The sequence below is a fragment of the Erpetoichthys calabaricus genome, chromosome 10 (assembly GCF_900747795.2).
Source record: "Erpetoichthys calabaricus chromosome 10, fErpCal1.3, whole genome shotgun sequence".
In the NCBI taxonomy this organism is placed as follows: Eukaryota; Metazoa; Chordata; class Cladistia; order Polypteriformes; family Polypteridae; genus Erpetoichthys; species Erpetoichthys calabaricus.
The window spans coordinates 85,952,068-85,976,750 of NC_041403.2; the positions used below are offsets into that span (position 1 = coordinate 85,952,068).

Below are 24,683 nucleotides of genomic sequence, written 5' to 3' on the forward strand. Positions count from 1 at the left end.
ATAAGGCATTGCAAAATTGTTTTAGTTCATTGATATTTCTGGGAAAGCTCTCTCCAGGACATGTCACAGCATCTTAATTTGGTTGAGGTCTAGACTCTAACTTACCCATTTCTGAATACAAACTTTCTCCTGTTTAAGTCAAACATTTGTTGATTTACTCCTGTGTTTCATGTCATTACCCTGCTTCAAAATCCAACTTCTGTTAAGGTTCAGGTTACGGATAGCTGCTGCTCTGAACTTGTATAATAGAATGTTTTCCAGACCTTGAGGCAACAAAGCAGTCATGATGATCCCTCCAAACTGCTTCAAGGGTGGTACTTATTTTCTTTCTCTAAAAATGGCACTGTACATATCTGCTAAAGAGTACATCTTTTCTTTCAACTATCCATAGGGCACTGACCCAAAAACATAGCACACGGGTACCACTAGAGATTTTAGGACCCATGAAATGGTATCCTATTGAGCCCTCCATTTAGACCTGTCCTGTCTATATCAGTTATTTTTGCTAGCCACAAACTTGAGTCATCTGACAGACAAGAATCTTTCTCTGAAACATTTCCACAATATTCTCAACATATGACTTGTTTTTCCACATCCTTAATTGGAATCTTTCTTTTTTCTTCTCTTTGTCTTTTACATTCTATGCTTCTAGTTTCACTTGCTCCCTTATCATCATCTGTACTGCCTTCCATCTCTTCTCTCACTTTCACTCCACCTTGACTCCTCTCTTGTTGTATAACAGGAATAAGGTCATGGATCTGTAGAGTATACCCAAGATAAATTATACATATACTATGCAATCCTATATTATAATAAAACACAATAAGTATGATATATACAGTAATCTTATTGCTATAGTTTCATTTATTACCATAACTAGCTGCCTTTTGTCTCAAAATAAACATTCATTTTATAAATAAATAAGGTTACAACTTTTATTAAAACAAAAAAGGCTGCAATTCATTTTCATTAGTTCCTGGACTACGGTTAGTCTGTGTTAAACTAAGTAATAATAACTGTTAGCATAATGCTGCTCACCTCCTTCAGCTCCTACTCTCTCTTTTGTTCTTTTTCCAGTTTTCTGGGGTGGTGATCTGTGCCACCACCACCTAATCAAAGCACCATGATGTCCCTACATTGATGGATTAAAGACCAGAAGACCATGTGACCGTCATCATCAAGTACTTCCATGAGAACCCTGAATACAATGAGGACTGATTGAGGTCATTTATGTTAGGTTGAATGCCTAGAGGGGGCTGGGCGGTCTCATGGCATAGAACCCCTGCAGATTTTATTTTTTCTCCAGCTGTCTGGAGTTTTTTTTTTTTTCTGTCCTCCCTGGCCATCAGACCTTACTTTTATTCTATATTAATTAGTGTTCTCTTATTTTAACTCTTATTTTGGTTTTTTTCTCTTTCTTCATCATGTAAAGCACTTTGAGCTACATTATTTGTATGAAAATGTGCTATATAAATAAATGTTGTTGTTGGGTTGGGTGGGGTGTGGGGTGACAAAAGAGTTGCTGAAGCTGCATCTGTGCATGACACCAGGGAAAAACTGATATACTTGGTTCATGAACAATGTTAGCTCAAAGCAGTGCTAAATTGTATATATGAGGAGGTGCCGGACTTCATAGTGACTGCCTGAAAGTAGAATGGGTGAGACAACAATGTCAATTTGGGCCCCGCAGCACAAATAATACATGAGATTAATCATGATTACATGGATAGTCACATGCAGAAATTAATATTTCATTTGAATATCTTACACTACTACACTGTTCACACTCTGAAGCGTGCTCATATTGGAGTTTTTACTTTCCTTTACTTTGTCCAATGCATTTTCATTGCCTCATAATCACTCCTCATACTCGCTCCTTTTACCTCCATGTCAGAAACCACACCAGCTGTGACAAAACCACCTTTTTCTACTATACTGACCTAACAATTTCCAGTCATAAGCCAGTCAAACAACAGATAGCTGTAACATAAACTAGGCTACTTTTATAGAGTTTAAATAAAGTATGTGTAATAAACCTTGTTTATTAAACATTAATTATAAAAAAAAGGTAAAAAAAAAACCCCAAAAAACCCCAAAAAAAACGTAATGTAGATTTTAGGGTTCCATAGTGTGTTTGAAGGTCCTGGAGCACATAGGGTTCAAAATCACATGTATCAGAGATGAATTCTGGTCAGCACAAATTAAGCACTGGTTCACAGATACACATTAAAATCATTAGTAACAGAAATGTGTTGTTTTCCATTAACTGCAATACAGCCCATTCCTTGTGAATTATTTAATAATAAGCATATGCCTCTATGGTGTATTTGAACTGGCTTCTAATCAGATTTTTTTCATCATTTGGGTGTTAGGTTAGAGTGGAAGATCCTGTAAACCGGTTTGTTTGCACCAACGTATGGAAAAAGGATTAATGTTAATAAACTGTCCTTTCTTTGAGAAAAAAAAATCGGTGATCAAATGTTTTCCCTTTGTTCTCTCTTTTAAGATTTTGTTGCCTTTCTTTCATTTTCTTGAATCTAATGCTGTCTATCCAGTTCAATGTGATGTCCAAGCTGAACCATTTTGGCTAAAATTGTTGGGGTGTGATAAAAAGACTTCTTGATGTCAACTTTTGGCCAAAGAAGAATAAAACACCAAAACCATAACTTTCAAAATTGTAAGTAAAATTATTATTTTTTTTACTTTAATAACCGGACAATAAAAACATGTTCCAATATTTTTGAGAGTCCCGGTAAGTCAGAGACCCTACAATCATCCTAGCTTTTCTCCCCTTTACAATGCCCATGCACTATTGAACATTCAGGTTATCTTTTGCAAAAGTGAGATGTACAGCAATGATTTTTTGGAGAGCAGTGGTTTTGCCCAAGATGTCTTTCCATAAACAGAGATTTCTGCAGCTGCGTTACAACAATTTTGGCGAGAAAAGACCTTTGAGCTCAACAAAGCTTGCCAATCTTATTCACTTAATCTTTACAAAATAACAGTGAGTTGAGATTTGAAAGTCTAAAGTACTACTCTCTCAACTCTTTTATTTATTTTTATTTACAGTAATCCCTCCTCCATCGCGGGGGTTGCGTTCCAGAGCCACCCGCGAAATAAGAAAATCCGCGAAGTAGAAACCATTTGTTTATATGGTTATTTTTATATTGCCATGCTTGGGTCACAGATTTGCGCAGAAACACAGGAGGTTGTAGAGAGACAGGAACGTTATTCAAACACTGCAAACAAACATTTGTCTCTTTTTCAAAAGTTTAACTGTGCTCCATGACAACACAATTAAAAGAATGCAAACATATCTTCCTCTTCAAAGGAGTCAGGAGCAGAGACTGTCATAAAGGCAGAGGAAAATCAATAGGGCTGTTTGGCTTTTAAGTATGCGAAGCACTGTGGCACAAAGCTGTTGAAGGCGGCAGCTCACACCCCCTCCGTCAGGAGCAGAGGGAAAGAGAGAGAGAGAGAGAGAGAGAGAGAGTTTGTTTTTCAGTCAAAAATCAATACGTGCCCTTCGAGCTTTTAAGTATGCGAAGCACTGTGCAGCATGTCATTTCAGGAAGCAGCTGCACAAAAGATAGCAACGTGAAGATAATCTTTCAGCATTTTTAGATGAGCGTCCATATCGTCTAGGTGTGTGAACAGCCCCCCTGCTCAATCCCCATACGTCAGGATCACAGATAGTCAGCGCAAGAGAGAGAGAAAAGTAAGCAATCTAGCTTCTCAGCCATCTGCAAATAACATCCCTTGTATGAAATCAACTGGGCAAACCAACTGAGGAAGCATGTACCAGAAATTAAAAGACCCATTGTCCGCAGAAATCCGCGAACCAGCAAAAAATCTGCGATATATATTTAAATATGCTTACATATAAAATCCGCGATGGAGTGAAGCCGCGAAAGGCGAAGCGCGATATAGCGAGGGATCACTGTATTCCATGTTTCTAAAGTTCTCAGTCTGAAAAAAAACATTCTAATGTTTGTGCAAAATCTACCCTTAACAAGTTTCCATCTGTATCCCTGTATTCTTTATGAAGTATTACCTTAAAGTAATAAGTGGGATCCACTGTACTAATTCCCTTTACAATTTTAAAACTTCAATTACAGTATTCCACCTCTTATTAGAACATCGTTTTATGGTTCTTTTTCATTTCCTTCAGCAATTCTGAGCCCTTGCTGCAATCATTGTGGCATACCAACTCCTGGGGTGAGCACCAACTGTACTACACTTCATCCATTTGTATAGAATTGATGAACTCACAAGCACTTGAAATACTTATGTATCATTTCCCAGCTTTATAAATAGTTACAATTCTTCTAAGATCTTTTGATTGGTGATCATTTTTCTATTCCTTTCTTTTTTTATATAAAAAGATAAAGTGCACAACCCACACCTACGGTTGCAATGCAAAATCTGTAGAATTGATCAATTGTCATACTCCGATGCTACAGAGCCACAGTGGATGCAAGTACTGATTCCAGACATTTTCTTAATTAAGTAGCAGCCAGTGAGTGCTGCTAAGGCAAACAAAGTATATTCCATTCATTTTACAATTCAGAACTCCAAATTGTTTCCTTCTTCCTTAACCAACATGGAAAAATGCAAAGATGCAAAGCAAGCCACTAGATAACCAGCTAGTTCTAGTGGTCTCAAACTTCATTTCTGTTGGGTCACCATTTTCACCTCAATAATGTCTTAGTAAGAAGTCAATTCTTGCAGTTTTTGAAACATGTTACTCAATTCTATGGCCTCTTAGTTCTCTCCTTCTGCCACCCCAGACATTTTCAGAACTGTTGGCACAATTTGCAAGTCATTATTTTTTAATTCCAGGTTAAGGAAAAAGAGTTCTAAATCTTAAAAGGTCAAGTAAAGGTAAAGGAAAACAGTATTTAATCAGCAGCAGTAATTGATTACTAGCCACAGAAAAAAAAAAAAAAATCTGCCACCACTTCGGACCCCCAGGATACTTTTTTCAACCTAGACTGTAAATGTTTACACAATGTGCTCATTACTGACAAAAAAGAAACACGATTGTTCATGGGTTATTAATTGAAACAGCCTGTGTTTGTCTATTATTGTGAATACTGGTAAAGGTCAGACCACATTTTGATAATAATAATTCATTTTTCTTGCAACTGTAAAAATTGAAGACTACAGTATTTAATACACAATGTTTTTAGACTGTATGAAGTTTAAAAACCAGAAGTACATTATTTTAAATGACAATGTTTTCATTACCCGTGTTACAATTACTGACCCGTTGGAAATTCGAATGGAAAGTCAAGATAACAAATCCTAATGTGATGTATTATAGGCAGTGTGGTGCAGTTAGGTAAGGCTATGGACTTCCAACTTGGAGGTTGCGGGTTCAGATCCTGCTACTGCCACTGTGTGACCATGAGCAAGTCACTTGACCTACCTGTGCTTCAACTGGAAAACACAAAAAAAAAGAAAATGTAACCAATTGTATCATAAATATTGTAAGTCACCTTGGATAAAAGGCATCAGACAAATAAGTAAAAACCAGAAACTCAGAATTAAATCCAATTACAGATACAGTGGTTAAACAAAGTTACAGTTATTACCTAGGACAATTTTCACTGCAAAGAATACTGTAGAGTTTGCCTACAAATTTGCCCATGATTTTAAATCAGATGAAAAGGTTGAAGTCTAGTTCACATTTGTGGCTTAATAAAATTAATACTAAACACATATGCACTATCTATGCATTTCTGCAAATATCGCAGCTGAGAAAACAAAACAAAGAAACGCTGTTCAAATGCAAATACATTATTTTACTATATAACGTTAACAATGAATATTTTTAAATATATTTATTATTCACCTGTTGAAATCTTGAGTCCTTACCAGTTGTTTGAAGTTCACAAACAAATGTTTCATTTGATGGCATAAATCTGAAACTCTTATTCTTGAATGCGTGTTTCTTTAAAATCATCACTCTTTAAAGTTTTCTGGGTAGTCAAGAAGCCATTGAGTGCCTGTAAAAAAACATACACGTCTCTCAGTTAATAACATAAAAGTGACAAAAGGAAACCTAGATGGCATGGATGATTTAATTTTAAATTATCTTCCCAGAATCATAATTTGTGCAAAAAATACAATGTTTTGTATTATAAAACCTAAGAACAAAACAATTTTTTACAATCTCATATGGGCAGCTTCTGTTTCTAAATTAATCGTGTCATTATTCAAATACTTGTATAGTCTACAGTGAAGTACCATGCAGAAAAACCACACTGGAGTGTATGATCTAAACAATTTTCCATGTTTAATATACACACCATAGAAGTTTTGCCTTCTTTTATTTGTTTTTTACTTCACATTACTTCCAAACCGCTGAATGAGAACTGACTCATTAATACAAAGGACTTGAGTTAAGGCTCACTGTTGATCACTAAATGTGTTGTGTTATGAGTGACAGACTCCAAAACAGCTGACAGTGAGGAGTTGTAATAGAAAAATCAAACCTTAACAGTAACATTAAATGATTTTGTAAAGCTGTCTAAGAAAGGCACATATACAAAAAGCAATTTACCTGAAAAGGATTAAGGTGGACATTTCGAAATGAGTATACACTAGACCTCTGCCAAAAGTATATTTATAGAACAGAACACAACACCATGCAGTTGTAACTGATGTGACTTTGGGATAAAAATATTATAGATACACTAACTGTGTGAAAAAAAAAAATTAAAATTCAAGGAGCTGTCCAACAGCAAATCAATTCAAAGATAATACCTAAGCCTTCAAAACGCTGAATCAATCAAAGCACATGGTCATCCACAAGAAAATTAAAAACTAAACTGAGTTTTTTGCAATTCGGTTTGCAATCTAATAAATCCTTACTCATTAGCATTTCAGCAGTTTATTTCTTTTAAACAAATACAATTTGATTACAGTATTTAAATAGAAAATGTAAAAGTTGTCAGTATCACAAACAGTTGGCTGCCTCCTCATCTGTGTACAGTATGTGTTATAAAACACAAAAAACATTTTTAATTTGCGGTTTATTATATTGTAGCTTCTTCCTTTTTTTGAATATTCAACTGTCTGCATTACAAAGCAGTTGTCAGAGATTCATTTTTATCTTTTTAAAACAGTCTATATGGGGTACTTTGTTTAAATTATTGTCTTTAGCTGCAATAGTTGAAAAAAAGTTTGTTTTTTTCCCTAATAACACAACATATGTTAACATGTTCGGTGCTGATAATGCATATTTAATTAAATTAACAACCTTAAATTTCTAGCTTTTTGGATGAAGGCTTAAAATTACATCTGCATGAAACAGACTTTTTGAATTGCGTAAAGTAAAATGAGCTGGTATGGAAATAAGCATTTTCCATTAGTACTCGAGTACTGTTCTAGAAACAGGGTTAAGCATGATGCTTAGAGCCTTCTTTCCCATGGCAACCAGCATTCTTGTCACTCAGGATAACCAAATGTGCAAGAATGATGACTCTGAGCAGAAAAAAACAAGCTGGGCAATGTTCAGGGCTAGCAGATGGTAAAGTATATTTATATGCTAAAAAGTCACAATTATGTTTGCAGAAAAACAATATAAAAAGGTTACTTTTTAGAAATGTGATTTACTTTAAGCACATTCAGCAAGAGAAGGGTTGAATACACATATCTACATGAACATTTGTACATTCTAACAAGGAACACTGCAGATTGACACCTGAAACTAAAGGAAATATGTTATCTTTGCAGAAATTGCATCAAAAGTGTGAAAAGCTAATAGGTTACACTATACTGAGCCAGTCTGGTAACACGGTATGCAGTGCTGTGCACATGCTTTGACAAAACTATAATTAGCATTAAACAGGAAGACTGTACTGTCTCCAAGTATAAAGGCAGGCAGAATTATAAAGAGGTTAAGGCTTTCAACCTGGGGGTTTTGGGTTCGGAGCCCACAACTGACACTGTGTGAGCAGAAGCAAGTCATTTCATCTCCCTGTGCTCCAATTGGACAAACAAAAGAAATGTAACTGATTGTATCTCAAAAGTTGCCGCCAAATAAATACAGTACAACTGTCGCCAGTAACATATAGTAGCAAGTGAAGTACACAATTCACAGCTTCTAGAAAAAGTAGCACACAGCTAACTATCAAGATGTAATAAAGAACACATTTACGTTTTAATATTTAGACCCAAAATACATACATTGAATGTAGAATATTTACATACTACACACTGTGTGTGTGTATATATATATATATATATATATATATATATATATACACACTGTATATACACATACATATACACACACATTTTATATATTATAAATATAGAAATATATAAAATGTGTGTGTGTGTGTGTGTGTATATGTATGTATGTATGTGTATATATATATATATATATATATATATATATATATATATATACACAGTATATATACACACACACATACTGTGTGTATTATATATATACATACATATATACAGTATATATATATACACACACACACACACACACATACATACATACACACTACAGAATCTCACACACACACACGAGGTTGGGCAAAAATAGGTTGGAAAAAGAGATGTTTATGATTATTACAATACTTTTATTAACTTCATTAACTCAAATCAATGTCACAATGGCACTGTGCACTTAGGTCCAATCTCGTAAGTGCTCAAATTGTCGACTTTCATTATTTACACATTTTTGTAGTCTACTTGATACACTCCAGCACACTTTGGCACAGAGTTCTTTGTTGTCATCAATTTTCTGACATGCTTCTCTTATGTAGCCAATCATATCATCCACAGTACATGGCTTTCATGAAAAGATTTTATCTTTGACACCACCACAAAAGAAGAAGCCCATTGGGGTGAGGTCTGGTGATCATGCTGGCCATTCCACTAGCCCTCATCGACCTATCCACCTGTTGGATAATTGTTCATCAAGAAACTCACATACTGTTAAGGTATAATGTAGAGGAGCTCTGTCTTGTTGAAAGAAGAATTCATCATTATCTGTCTCTGTAACTGTGGTAAAACAAAAGAAAAGACCCAGCCAAATTGTAATCTCCAGCTGATTCAACTGTTACTCTATCATTAAATGAGGATTTTTTGTTGAATAATAGACAAAGTTGTGCTGATTTATAGCACCTAAATGGTTAAATTGAGCTTCATCTGGCCATGTAATTTTATCAATGATGCCACTTGCCTTATCTTTCTTCATTCAGAAACTTTGCAGAATTTTAAACAGTGATTCGGATCATCCTCTAATAACGCATGAAGTCAAAGTCAAAGTGAACTTTATTGTCATCTCAACCATATACAAGTATACAGATAGACGAAATTGTGAAGCTCAGGGTCCACAGTGTAACAACATGACGTGCAAATAATAATTTAAAAAGCAAACTTGGGTTGATACATATTCAAACCTAAACGCTGCATTAGATGACTCAAAGATCTACAGGAAATGCCTAACTCGATATAATACAATAATTAATAAATAATAATACAAGAATAAACTCAACTAGTAGTGCAAATGTATCTTTATCTAAATTTGTGCCTTTTGACTATCATACAACACCCCAAGTTTGACATAATCCAAACACTGCAAATTATCAAAACCAAACCATTCCCAATGTGAAGCATGGTGGTGGCAGTGTCATACTGTGGGGATGCTTCTTTGCTGCAGGCCCTGGAAGGCTTGTGACGGTAGAGGGAAAAATGAATGCAACAAAATACAGCAAACTCTTGGAGGAAAACCTGAAGCAGTCTACAAGAAACCCTTGCCTTGGGAGAAGATTTGTTTTCCAGCAAGATAACATCCACAACCTTAAAGCCAAAGTTAAAACCAACAATGTTAATGCCCTGGAATGGCTGAGTCAAAGTCCAAATCTCAGTCCAACTGAGAAACTGGACTTGATAAAGGCTGTTCACTCACAATCCTCATGCAACCTGACAACAGCTTGAACAGTTCTACAAAGAAGAATGAGGAATCATTACAGGATCAAAATGTGCAAAACTGGTAGAGAGAGAGAGAGAAGCCTGTGTACACAGACTCGAGGCTGGAATTGCTGGCAAAGGTGCATCAACTAAATGCTGACATGAAGGGGGTGAAAAGGTATGTGATCAATTATTTTGCATTTTATATTTGTAATTGTTTTAGTCTCCTTTGCAGAGATTTGTTTTCACTTTGGCATAATGAGTTTTTTTCAATTGATCAATGTCAAAAAAAAAATTACTGTAATTTTATGTTATATAGTAAAAAAAATGAGAAAACTTTCAAGGGGGTAAATACATTTCACAGGCACTGTACACACATACATCCATATTCAATTTAATAAAAGTGCCTGTGTGTCTCTGTGTCCCAACAGATGATGCAGCACAAAATTTTGTAGTAATAAAATACACTGCATTTGTCTTTTCAACACATGGCGCAGCAAAAACATTTCTAGAAATGCATTTTAATACTACATGTTTGTGATGTGCCTGCTGTCAGAATGACAAATGCAAAGCACTTTATTACTTCATTCATTACAAAATGCATTCCAATAGATGGTGCACTGTAAACAGTAATGCTGAGGCCTACGTTGATTAATTTGATTTCACTGTGTTAGACGGGAAGCAAAGCTAGTTTGTACTGTAATTTAGATGTAGCTACAGGGACTAAAGCAAAGGGAATACATCAAGGCATTACTAATGCTTCCAGGGTTATCAATTATTTCTTTCCACAGTCAGGATGTTATCTGCCTAGAAGTAAAACTATGAATGACCAACCTCCCCCAAACTGCACCTAACATCACATTCTATACATAATTTTCAGGAAACACCTTAAACTCTTTTCTGACAGTATTAGAGCTACTTCCCTGATCTCCCAAACCTTTAGTTGCTGCCAGCAGTATGCTTTTGCACACACCCTACCTACATGCAACTTCATAGTAACCTGAAATACACACACATTTCTAACAAGACTATTTGCTGTATTCTATCCAGCCCTGTAAAAGACTGCGTGTACAAACATGTGCACATTAACATATACATACATCATACATATGCAGAATATTGTATGTGCACTGAGTTTATATTCTTTATGTTCTATACTTGCATAATATATATATATATATATATATATATATATATATATATATATATATATATATATATACACACACACACACACACACATAACATATCTGAATATATATGGAACAAAAATATATACACACATATACATACAAGGGAAGGTCAATTTCAATGCTAAAATAATATTTAGAAAAGAGACACAGCAACACAATTTACCTTTAACCATATATATTTGTTTCTGCTTGGTAAAAACCTTTACATTTTAAATATTATAAATATATATATATTATAAATATATATATATATATATATATATATAATATATATATATATATATATATACACACATACAACACATATGTACACATATCACACAAACGCATTGACATATAACAATATACAAATATGATTTATTCGTTTGCATATCTATCCATATATATCCATACAGATTAAGATAATGCACGTATATACGTGTACTGTGTATTGTTTGTTTTCTCATGTTTTGATATCTGAAAATATTAAACAAAATGTATAGGATACAAAAATCACTTAACAACACTAACTTTTTAAAATTCAAAACTAAGTACATTCTAGCAATTAACAACCAAATGAAATCCCTTTGGAGGCACCCAGCTTGTCTCTGGGTCTGGCGGATCTGTACTGTGCTACCCAACGACGCAGCTTTTTGCTAGTTCACTTCGGCACTGGAATGGACCTTACAGCGAAAGATGAACTTCTCACAGCAACGTAAGACAAAAATGCAAGAACGCGACGACGGGGCATTAGTGATATCAAACTTTTGCTGCTTCTCTACATGAAATGCATTGAATTTTCAGTTTTATTCTAACTCAAATAGAAAGATCAGCTGTTTAAAATTTAGTTAATGCAGTCGACAAGTAAAACGTTACATTGGCTGGCAAAAGGTCTTCTATATTACTGTATTTTGTTTCATGTTTTAGTTGTCAATTAAGTTTAAAAATGAAACTAAAACTATGATTTTGCTCGGAAAGTAAGGTTTAGAAAAATACACGATTAATTTTGTACATAGTCTCGAAATGGTCAGCTGTCTAGATGAATACTACTTTGAAAATACAAACAATGAAAGAAATGATTACTTTGCGCCCTACCTAAATGCGTTATCTTAGATACGTCATAAATACTGCCTATTAAAATGTATACTGCTCTAAGTGTATTTATAATTTAAGAACTGCATGTGTAGCAATATGTATGATAACAATATGACTGAACCTTTCTTTCCATGTATGTATACAAATATTTTTGAGTCCCTTTTTTCTACCACTCTTTAGTATTTCATTCCACATAGAAAAATAGCAGCAAGGGTTAGTCCATAGCATACGACAGTGTAGACGTTTAAAATATAATAAAATTAAATAAACACATTTTAAACGTCATAATTAATAATAAATATTATACATCAAAAGAAACAAATACATAACACAAAGTTTTCCTTTTCTGTGTGTTTTACAAGAAAATGAAATGTGCACTAACCTCTTTTTCTGATTAGAGTAGATACCGAGAAAAGCTTCCTCCCAGAACTAAACTCACATGCACGGATCCCTACAAGATCGCTCGTGGAAGCCAATCACACAAAAGCTGTCGGGCGCACAGAATTCTGGTTGTTGTAGTGTTTTGTGGAAATAGTATGGAGAAACGGTGGCGAAGTTAACATTGTGTTATGTATATTTTAAAATAACGCAAAACTAATAATAGCTTAATACGAATTAATTCAGAATGTGTCGTGATTCTTTCGCTCAAAACGAAATCATACTATGCAAACTTGAAGAAACGTTTATTATAGTTTTCACAACGGAGTCCGCATGCATTTATTGTTACAACTTTTTATATGAATTTCCTCCAAGTAACACTAAAGAGTCAGATACGGAGATGGTGAGCAACAGAGTTCACTTGGAATCTATATTTTTAAAATTTAGATTCGATTAAAGTAAAATTAGCAAAGGCCCGTTTGTCTGGGAATGCATTTTGGGTCACTACTGTATACCGATCCTTCACTCCAAGTGATTTATTTTTACATTTAGAATTCTGGCAACAATCAGTTCTGAAATGAATAATTGCTTTACGTTAAACACAACAGTTTGAAGATACTGATTATATATAATCAATGTTGTATTACAATAATTATACTTCAATTTAGAGATATTGTGAATTTCCCATCGGGATTAATAAAGTATCTATCTATCTATCTATCTATCTATCTATCTATCTATCTATCTATCTATCTATCGTATCTACCAATTTAAAGTGAGCCGGCCGGCACAGTCGACCTGCCCCTCATCTGTTTGGAGTTTTTATGCTCTGGCAGTGCCTGCTTGCGTTTTTCTCTTCTAATGTCCTCCCACATCCCTGTGATACGTGTTTTAGATGAACAGGTCACTTTAATTGTCCCGTCATGAGTGCGTGAATGTGTTTGGAGGGGCCACTGTGTGCAACTGGCATCCCACCCTGCTGGGTAAGTTCTTGCTTGCAGCCGGGGATGAACAGGTTTGACATTTAAGGATTGTTTATGTTTGTGGAGTTACGTTGAACAGGCGCTCTTAGTTAGAAATAAAAAAGTCTGCTGTATTGGGGAGTAAACCGTTGTATAATAGACAATGTAGCAATTACTGATGTTGCTAATGATACAATCCTACAATGCTACAATTTATTGTGCATAAATGATCTTCTAATATATAACAAAACACTACTCTGTGTGTGCCTGTGCATGGGTGGGTCTGGTCCCTCTGAGCAACCTGATTGGTTAGTTTGCCTATGGTGACTCGATCGACAGAGGAAGTGCTGAGCAACCGAGGTAGAGACACTAGAGGATGAGGAGGAGAAGGAGTCAAGAATAGGAGGAACGCTGAGAGTCGCCTTCAAAAACAGGAAGTCTTGCAAGCAGAGTTGCCCCTTCCTATATGCAGATCACACACCGTGTGAGGGGCACGTGATTGGAGGGCTGATATATTGGGAAGCAGCCCGTTGTGCGTTTTTTCAGATTTAGGATTTCTGCTGGACAGCCAATTGATTTGCACATTTTTGTCACAAGGTTTACATGACTTGACTCAAATAACTTCTCCCACAACCCTAATCTTAACCACGGTGTAACTGGGCGAAATATCACTGACGTATAATGTAAAGCGATAACCTCCTCGATGGAGTGGCACTCTGGAGGTCCAGACCCAGGAGAATCTAACCTGATCAAAATGCTATAAAGTTAGGGTTGAAGAGTTAATACAACAAGGGCAAGGCGCTGGCACACTAACTCCTAAAATAAGATCTTTTTTAATACATCTGCACCTATCTCCATTCTGTCGCTAAATAATTAAGTATATTCATACATACTACAAAAGTTCTGATAATAATATTTTAAACAAATATATTAAAGAACTTTTAAAATCTGCTTTAAAATCAATATTAAGATTACACATTAAAAACAGATCATATTATACTTTAAACTAATCTTTCATTTCAGACTTCAACTTCAGCTAAAATACAAACTTTAAATAAGTACCTCAATTGGAATATATTTTAGGTACTCTAAAAAAGCAAAAAAGAAACATATAAAACCAAAAACATAAGGGTTAGTATTGGGACCCTGAGGGGTGACTTTTTAACATCAAAGCTCTGTTTAGTTTTTTTTAATGATTAGAGCTGCTAATTAAACTTAAGATAGGGGTAACAAACAGCTATGAGGTGTTAATGTATTCAGTGTCCTATCATACAGATCTAATATATAAGGCAGATCGTTTTTATCATTAAAAGGCACATGATAAAATAAAAAACTAGCCATCTTCTTTTAAAATTCTCTTAATGTGTCAAAGGACACTGGGAGACAAACTGAACAAAGCAAGAATCCATCCTGGATAAAAGAGCAGGCCTTGTAGATAAACCAGAGTGTCATGATCTTATCATTGCCTACAGTCGTCACAACTTTCCCAGTAACTGGCCTTGTATCCTTCTATTCTCCAATGTTTTTTTTAAGTTCATTAGATGGGATCCTTAACATTATTACTTTTAGTAATTTAGTAATATCCCAGAGAGGTGTTCAGTCTTTATAGAATATTTTCGGAGAGTAGGGAGAGGAATTTGTGGTTTTAAAAATATTAACTGTTATTACACAGGAAACAGAAGTGCAGTAATCCGTCTTGTGATACAGTTCTGCACTTGGTTGAATGTTGAATTTTATACATTTTAATATACATAATGAGCATTGCCCAGGTATTTACGTCAAATTATGAATATCTCTAATAAGTGTGAATTGTGTTTATATTAGGACATACAAAATACCTAACTATATACCAAAGATTTAAGTAACATTTCTATGCTGAAAAAATACAATTTGGCTTAAAACTATAATGACACTAAGCACAGAAATGACACAACCAATAGAAATATTTTCAGCAAACAATAGAATACACCGAGTGACACAATGCAAAGTCAGCATTCTGGGTTGTGTCTCTTTAATGTCCACGTGGAAGTCTGTGTACGTTTTCTTTCCACGTCCCCAAACACATGCAGGTTCAGTTAATCATTGATTCTAAATGGGCCCTGTTCAAGTGTCAGAAAGGATAGGCTGGTGCTGCTAGGACTGGCTGCAGCCCCCGGTGCCCCTAAACTGGATTAAAATGTGTTTGGAGAATTTTATATTATAAAATATTCTGGGTGACAAAGTGGCGCAGTGCCTCACAGATCTAGCATGCCAAGCTGGAATCTTGCCTCTTATTTCCGGCCCTTGATAGTGCCTGGGTTTGATACACATCTTTGGTAGAGGAAAACCAAAGATTCTGAATGGGTGCCACTTGATAGAACGTGTAAGCAGTGGATTAGTGCTCTGTCCAGGGTTGTTTCTTACTTTGAACCCACTGTTGCTACATAGATACCTTAAGGTCTTCCCATGACCCTGAATTGAATTAAGCGAGTTTAACAATGTTATGTCATAATATATACTTGTGAGTTGTGGTCAACGGAAAGAACTGCAGATCCACAAGCTGAAATGTTGGTGCGCCAACCCAGTTTAATTGAGACAAAGAAATTAACAAAAGCTGCGCTCAATGGCACCAAACCAAAACGAAAATCAGGGTCCTTGACTCAGGAACCTCTCTTGGCTGACAAAGCCCGTTATAATCACTGTCTGAAGGAGCTCCATCCTGCGATGTGTTCTTGTAACAAGTGATGCACCCTTCTGGGAACCGCGGGATATGTAGAGGAGAGATCAGATGGGACGGAGTCAATTGTCCTCACTGGGCATCTTCTCAGCACTGTGGAGGGAACAAAAGAGGGTAAGGTTAGCAGCAGTGCCCCCTCTAGACCAGGGGTGGTACCACACACCTCAGAAGAGTATGGAGGATGACCCACTGATGTGCATGCGTGACACAGTCAACACCATCTACAACCTTAAAAACAGTTTTATGGATAGATGAATGACTTCTTGGGCCACCCGGAGGAGGACAGATGGTTACTTAACAGCAGTTAATGCTGCTTCACACTTCCCCGGATTTGATCCCCATACTGGTCAATGTCTGTGTACAGTTGAGATTTCCTCACCATGTCCATGTAGGTTTATAAAGCATTAATGAATACACAATGCTAAAACAAATTACTTTGAGATTAGATTACTTCTTTCTATTATAAAAAAATTCTTTGGACACGACAGGACTTTTTTCCCGGCGATGAGATGTGATCTTTTGAAGAGAGACAGAGAGACACTTTCACGTCCCGTGAGACGGTCAAGTCACACCCTACTTACAACCATTTTCAAACAAGACCACAGTCATCTAACCTCTCAGTTGCTGAAATGCTTTTGGCAGACACACTTTCTGTGCTCTCAGCTCTTAAGCGAGACTAGGCTTTGTGCCAAGAGATTTAACCTCACCCGGGGCCGGAAAAAGGCGTGATACACATGCAGAGCAGGTTAGAGATAATGGAAGTAGGAAAATTTGAAAGTCTCAAAAAAATGATAGTAAAGATCTCATTAGCGCAAACAAACAGAAAATATTACTCGGTGAAATAATGGAACAGCGAAAAGAGATTGAATAGTGTTTGAGGATGTTGGGGGAGAAGAGAGACAAGGCATTGAGACAAAAGGACAGCTGCTGTACAGGCTTTTAAATGTTCGAAGCACCGCGTAAGATACAGACCACGAGCCACGGCAGCAGCAGCAAGCCAGCAGCTGATCGAGCAAAGAGGAGGTACAAAAAAAATGTTATTTGTTTCCAAATATATCACCATTTAAGAGGGGTTTTGGAGAAGTGACCACGTCTCCTTGGGGTGCGTTCAGCCCCCCTCTTCACAGCAGCATGTAGCACTGGCGGGAGGGGGCCAAGCCCCCTAGTTTAATATAAGAATGAGCTTCCAAGATTTTCCTTTTTATCCCCAAATTCACTGTTTTATAGTTAAAGGGGAAGTTGAGAAAAGCTGAATTCACCTCACTTAAGTAAAATCCTGTGAATCTAAAGAAAAATGTTTACAAAATGCCAAATGAAACGTCTCCTCTTACTTTTGATTTAATTTCTCATAGTCAAACCTGAACAGAAATTTCATTATTTAAATGTCGTATATAAAAAAAAAAAAAAAAAAGGCAAAATGATGCCACCCTAAACCTAATAGTCCAAGCTGAAATTTTCATTCCTCCCAGAAAAGGTCATCAAATCCTCCAAGACAATAGTTAGTTTGTTTTTTCAGAACTGATGAGCTGCCAAAAAATCAAGCAGGTGCTGAAGCAAGAAAAAGTGGAAGGTAAAATGTGAAGGGAGACACAGTGGGTGCATCATGAATGATACCAAAATGCAGTTCTAGGAGTTGAAACACAACATCACTGAACAAGAAGCTGGAAAAAACAATTCACCATCAGGTCACCAAGAGTCAACAACAACTGCAGCATACAGAACATAAAGCGGATAGAGCAGAATCCAAAACTCTATTGTAGAGGACAACAGTGGGCCCATATTGTTGAAATTATTTATGTGAAATGGTGTTTAATATTTATCTAAAATCTACTCTTGGTCAGCTTGAAGGACTTGAAAGAGTTTTTGCCAATTCCCTATATAATTTTATTTCTATCAGAATTGCCTCTTGGCCTATATTTGCATTCATTTCAAAAGCTCACCTCCTTCAGCCTTTATATATAATTCATAAACCTCGGGATATGAATAAGCTCTAGTAAAAAATACTGTAGTTATTTCCTGGATAGTAATAAATGCATGTTCTTGTGAAATAGATGGCAATGCTTCACAAGGGTTTAAATTTAAGATTTTTATTGTACATTGATGACAAGTGGATTAGAATTACATACAAATAAGTAAAAAGAAAAAAAAAAGCTTAACCACATATAATGGATTCAGGAAGTATCCAAATCTCTTCATTTTCTGGACCTCTTTTGTTGTAGTTTTAATTTTAAATGGATAATTTTACCATTTTTCTTGATTATTATACACTCAGTAGCTTCTAATGACAAAGTGAAACATGCTTTCGGAAAGGTTTGCAAATTTATTAAAAATCAAAAACTGAAATCTCTCATTTCTACAAGTATTCAGACCCTTTGCCATGGCACTCCAAATTGTGATTGGGTACATCCTGTTTGCTTTAATTATCCTTGAGATGTGATTGGAGTCCACCTCAAACTGAATCGATTGGACATCTTTTCGAAAGGCACACACCTGTGTATATAAGGTGACACAATTCACATTGCATATCAGGATGGACAAAAACCAAGCCATGAAGTCCAAGAATCTTTCTGTAGACCTCCGTGATCAAATTGTGGCGGGACATAGATCAGATCAAGGGTATAAAACCATTCCTAAATCTTTGAGTGTTCCTTAAAGGACAATGGCTTCAATAATTGTGAAATGGAAGAAATTTGAAACCACCAGATCTCTTCCTAGAATTGGCTGTGTAGTCAAACTGAGTAACTGGGTAAGAAGGGCCTTGGCCAGGGAGGTGACCAAGAACACAATGGTCACTCTAACAGAGCTTCAGAAGCCCACTGCTGAGATGGGAGAACCTGTCTGATGGACCACCATCTCAGCAGCACTCCATCAATAAGGCACATCTGTTGAGTTTGCCAAAAGGCATTTAAGGACTTGGAGAGCACATGGAAAGAGGCTCTCTGATCTGATGAGAGATGTCCGACAAAGACCAGACACCTCTCATCACCAGTCAAATACCATCCCTATGGCGAAGCATAGTCAGAATTGAGTAAAGGCCCTTGAAGAAAACCTGCTCCAGACAGCACACAACCACAGACATAGAGGATGGAGGGATGGTTCACAATTAAGCACAAAAACCAGAGGCATGGAGCCAGGACAATGCAGGAGTGGCATCTAAACAAGTCTCTGACTGTCTGTGAGTGGCTCTGTCAAAGCCCAGACTTAAACCCCATATAAAGTATGTGGACAGCCTGAAACATGGCAGTTTACAGGCTCTACCTATCAAATCTAACAGAGTTTGAGAGGATCTGCCAGGAAGAATGGGATAAACTCTCCAAATCCAGGTGTGCAAAGCTTCTAGAGACTTACCAAAGAAGGCTGTAATTACTGCCAAAGGGGATTCTACAAAGAGCTGAATGAAGGGTCTGAATGCTTACATGAATGTAAACATTTTTCATAAATTAGAAAACCTTTCCGAAAGCATGTTTTTACTTTGTCATTATGGGTAATTAAGTGTACGCTGATTGGCAAAAACTGCAAATTTATCCATTTAAAATTAAATTTTGAACACAGTAATGTGTGCAGTGAGTAGGTTTGTACTTTCTGAATGCATTGTGTATATGCACTAAAAGCCTACTTGAACAGTTTTGGGGTTGTAGACAGTGATGGGCCCTATTCATCTCTTTTATAAAATAGAATACTTTACAGCTGTATCCAAATCTTTTCTATAGTAGGTAAGGGTGGAACGTTGGCATACAAACTGGTGCATGCTGCCTCACAGCACCACAGTTTCTGGCTCGAATTACAGCTCAATACCTTCTTCTGTGGACATTCACCTTTTTCTTTTAGTACCTGATCCCCCACTGCCACCCCTGCCAATCCTTAATACACATGCAGGCAACTTTAAAGTGCTCCTTTACGAGTGATTGTGTGTGACTGGATGTACCCTGCAAATCAAGTCAAGTCATCATTATTGTCATGTGTATTCAGTACAATCAAATTCTCATCTGCATGTCTCCTTTGAACAGTTGACAAAGATACAATACAAAACTTAGTAATTAAATAGATAAAAGTATACATAGAATGCAACATATAATGTTCCTATACTGGGTTAAAACTAAATCTACTGAATTCCGTGCCAATGGCCCTGTACAATTTGCCCGACAGAAGTAGCAGCACACATTATTCATCACCACACTCCAGCACTGGTCCAGGGTGTACTTCTGTTTCTTATATATTGGTGCCTGGTTATGCTTTATCCTTTTAGAATAACCATATTTGGAAAATGATTGAATGAACATACTTCATAAAGGTAACATGGGAACACAAGTGCATGCTGGTGCCACACACCTCTGGGTAACTTGGTATGACTCCTAATGTGGCGACTGTTGATGCAGTTTGTTTGTTGTTGAATTTTTGCTAGTATTCTGATGTACTTAGTAAGCTGTCATCTTTGAAGTATCTAAGCGAAGGTTCTCTGTCCAGAGTGCAGATGGATGAGAGAATTTTGCAGTTAATAATTTAAACGGGTATCTTACACAGTGAGTCAGCATTTAGCAAGCACCTTCTGGACATTCGTGGATTCAATTAATATGGTTCCACAAATAAGGTATGATTTGCATTTCGGGCTACAAAATCTATATTCTTTGCGTTCGGGCTCAAGAGCCGAGTTCATTGTCAAAATTCTTTACGCACACGCTCATGCTTTTATGACTACATTGCTTGCTGAGCGTCAGCAAAAAGACATTAAATTTAAAGCTCCTAAAAACAGGGCTACAAAACGATAGATTGTTTTACTTACATTATATAACACCTAAAACATGCAAGGTATAATACAAAAGCTCGATCTGTTCTTTTTATATTTGAGCACAGGCATACAGTTAACTTCGTTTTCATATAGAGAGGTGCCAGTATGGCTAAAACACGAGATTAACTCATACATATTACGGCAGTGAACACGAGATCATAAATGTTAATTCAGAAACAATTAAACTGAAAGATAAGAAGGTGCTAATATACGCACCGATTTTTTTAAGTTTACGCGTTCCATATTTTATTACAATAAAATTGTGCTGTACACTCCTCTCGCCTTCGTCGCCGTCTGTCGAACACATTGCCTGGGTCTCGCTCTCCGCAATCGGCTTTCGGATAAACGTATCCAATAGCAGCCGGACAGCCAATCAAAACCCAGGCAGTTGGCAGATCATTACTGCGCGTGCGCTCTAAACTGCGTGTGTTTTCTTATTAACCGCTTTAAGAAATAATGAAATGGGCTTTCAAAGGGTAGAACTTTAATCGAAATTACAAGCATATCATGGTTTGGCGTTCCACCAAACTCAATGCGGGACTGGAGGCAACGCAGGAAACAGCCGTGGGTTGCCCGCAAGTCCATCGCAGAGCCACTCGCAGATACAACCACAAATCACCCGTTAATCTTTGAGGAAGTGGTGGGATTCGAAACGAGAGATCTGAAATTCTGTGCCACCCGATTATAAACACTACACATGTGTCAGTATTACTGCTGCTAATACATGAATGTGAAATTCGCTTGTGGCGTCCTCAAAGTGGGGAGGCAGTCGTCCATATGGAGCTAAATTTCATATCTAAAAAAGTTAGTGTTGATATTTAATGTTTAAACACGTTTTACTTGAAGTTGGAGTCCTTACAGATCAACAATACTTTTAAATCAATGTTTATTAATCAATTAATGAAGGAGCGGTTTCAAAAAGTTATCGTTTCGTTTATTTCTATGAAAATACATTTTCTGTAGTTGTAAATTAACAAAAAAAGGTGTTTGAAGGAAGATAATATTCGGCACAACTGTGCTGTCTCAATATTATTAAAAAGCAACATTAATCGAATTGTTTCAATACAGAAATGAAACTTAGAAAAACAAAACTAACTACAACCCCGTTTTCAAAAAGTCGGGACGCTGAGTAAAATGTAAACGGCAACAGAATGTGATGATCTGCAAATCTTTTAATGCCATGTTTAATTGCAAAAATTAGGATGGGCAACAAAAGACTGGAAAAGTTATGTAATGCTAAAAAAAAAAAAGGTACCTGATTGTGTATTAAAGAAGCATCCCGGAGAGGAGGAGTCTCTCTGAAGTAAAGATGTCAGAAGTCCGACTGCGCAGGCAAATAGTACAACGGATTTTTTTTTTTTAAGAATAATGTTTCTCAGCGTAAAATTGCAAACAATTTGGGGAATTCATCATCTGCGGTACCTAATATCAGCAAAAGATTCAGGGGATCCAGAGAGAAATCCCTACGCAATTCTTTAGTAGAAATCACTGCGTGGGCTGAGGAACACTTCCAAAAACCACCATCTGTGAACACAGTTCGTCGCTGTATCCTCATATACATGTTAAAACGGTACCATGCAAAGAGTGCTGTTAAAAGAAGAGCTGACACGAGACATAGTAAACATGCCCCTGTACCAACTTTTATGAAATTTATTGCTGGGAACAAATTCAAAATGAGCATATATTTTAAAAAAAAAACCAATACAACTTCTCAGTTTCAACTTCCGATATGTTGTCTTTGTATTATTTTCAATACAATATAGGGATTACATCATCTGCAGATCATCACTTTGTTTTTATTTTTATTTTGCACAGATTTTTTTTTTGGAAACAGGGCTGTATAACTACAGAGAGTGTATAAGCCAAAAGTACTGTAGTTAACTTCAGAGCACCTAAACTAGAAATTCCATGCTGTCAACAGTTTCTGTTTACCAGATTTGTAAGTATCATAAAATAAGTGAAGGCCTGCTCAGGTAAAAATATATGGCACAATAGCTAGTAAATATACACTTATAATTTCTAAAATGAATAATAAAAATGACAAAATCAGTATAGACTTAGTACATGCAGTACATCTATTATTAGAGTGAATTTCCTTTAATCTCTTCTTCATAATAATCTGTATACAGTCAGGTCCAGGCATATTTGGACAGTGACATAATGTTCATAATTTTAGTTCTGTACGCAACCACAATGGATTTGAAATTAAACAATCATTATGTGATTGAAGTGTAGACTTTCAACTTTAAATTTAAGGGGTTTACAAAAATATTGTATGAGCTGTTTAGGAATGACAGCCATTTTTCTGCATAGTCACCCTATTTCCAGGGGCTAAAAAGTGTTTGGACAGACTAACATAATCATAAATATAATGGTGATTTTCAGTCATATTATTAATAAACATGAGTGACTGACTTCCACAGGTAGCCATGCATGATCATAACATAAGACTGCCTCCACCATGACTTACAGATGATGTGGTATTCACCGGATCATGAGCCATTTCTTCTCTTCTCCATACTCTTCTCTTTCCAACATTCTGGTATATATTGATCTTCGTTTCATTTGTCCAAAGAAAATTGTTCCAGAATTGAACAGGCTTTAAAAAAATGTTTTCAGGCAAAGTCTAATCTGTCCTTCCTATGCTTGATGTTTGCCAGTGGTTTGCACCTTGTGGTAAACCCTCTGTCTTTACTTTCATGAAGTCTTCTCTTGATTGTAGACTTTGGGAATGATAGGTCCTACCTTCCGGACAGTGTTCATGGTTTGGCTAAATGTTGTGAAGGGGTTCATCTTTACCAAGGACAGAATTCTGTGATCATCCAGCACAGTTGTTTTATGTGGTTTTCCAGACCTTCTGGTGTTGCTGAGTTCACCAGTGTATTCCTTCTTTTAAAGAATATACCAAATGGTTGATTTGACCCTTCCTCGTGCTTCTGCTATGTTGCTAAAGGGTTTGTTTTGTCTTCTCAGCCTGGACAGCTCTTTGGACCTCATTTTGAGAGTTCACAGTGACAGCTTCCAAATGCAAATTCCATACTTGTAATCAATTCCAGACTTTCTAGCTGCTTAATGGTTAAAGAAATAAGGAGGGAACTGCTCCCATTTGGCCATGGAACAGCTTGTCAGTCAGATGTCCATATACTTTTGAGCCCCTGGAAAATTGGGGGAGTCAGTGCTGAAAAATGGCTGTCATTCCTAAACAGCTCATTCAATAATTTTTGTAAACCCCTTGAATTAAAGTTGAAAGTCTACACTTCAATCACATAATGATTGCTTTATTTCCAATCCATTGTGGCGGCATACAGAGCCAAAATTATGAAAATTGTGTCACTATCCAAATACTTATGGACCTGACTGTATATACAGTGGGTTCAGAAGTATTTAGACTGCTTCACCTTTTTCACATTTTGCTATATTGCAGCCTTGTGGTAAAACCATTTAAATTATTTTTTTTTCCACATCAAGCAAAACTCCACACCCCAGAAAGACAAAACAAAAGCAGGATTTTAGAAAGTTTCTCAGATTTATTTAAAATAACAAATATGACATTGGTATAAGTAGTCAGACCATTTGCTATGACACCTGAATTTTTCTTCAGGTGTATACCATTCAGAGTAGAGTAGAGCCGC

The 24,683-nt window shown here is 36.3% G+C and overlaps 1 protein-coding gene across 4 annotated transcripts in view; it reads right to left on the reverse strand.

Annotated features, from left to right (window-relative positions):
• The window catches only part of samd13 (sterile alpha motif domain containing 13), an 84,799-nt gene extending 71,764 nt beyond the window's left edge, over positions 1–13,035 (reverse strand). Inside the window, exons 1-2 of one of the 4 annotated variants that reach the window (XM_028811550.2) lie at positions 12,592–12,686; positions 5,881–6,011 (exon numbers count right to left, since the gene is read on the reverse strand). In XM_028811550.2, coding sequence (XP_028667383.1) covers positions 5,881–5,968 — 88 coding nt within the window. In that variant the 5' untranslated portion in view covers positions 5,969–6,011; positions 12,592–12,686. Of the gene's footprint in view, positions 1–5,857; positions 6,012–12,591 lie in introns of those variants that run through there. The other 3 variants (XM_051932491.1, XM_051932492.1, XM_051932493.1) reach the window with 3 other exon arrangements.
• Between the last annotated feature and the right edge of the window lie 11,648 nt (positions 13,036–24,683).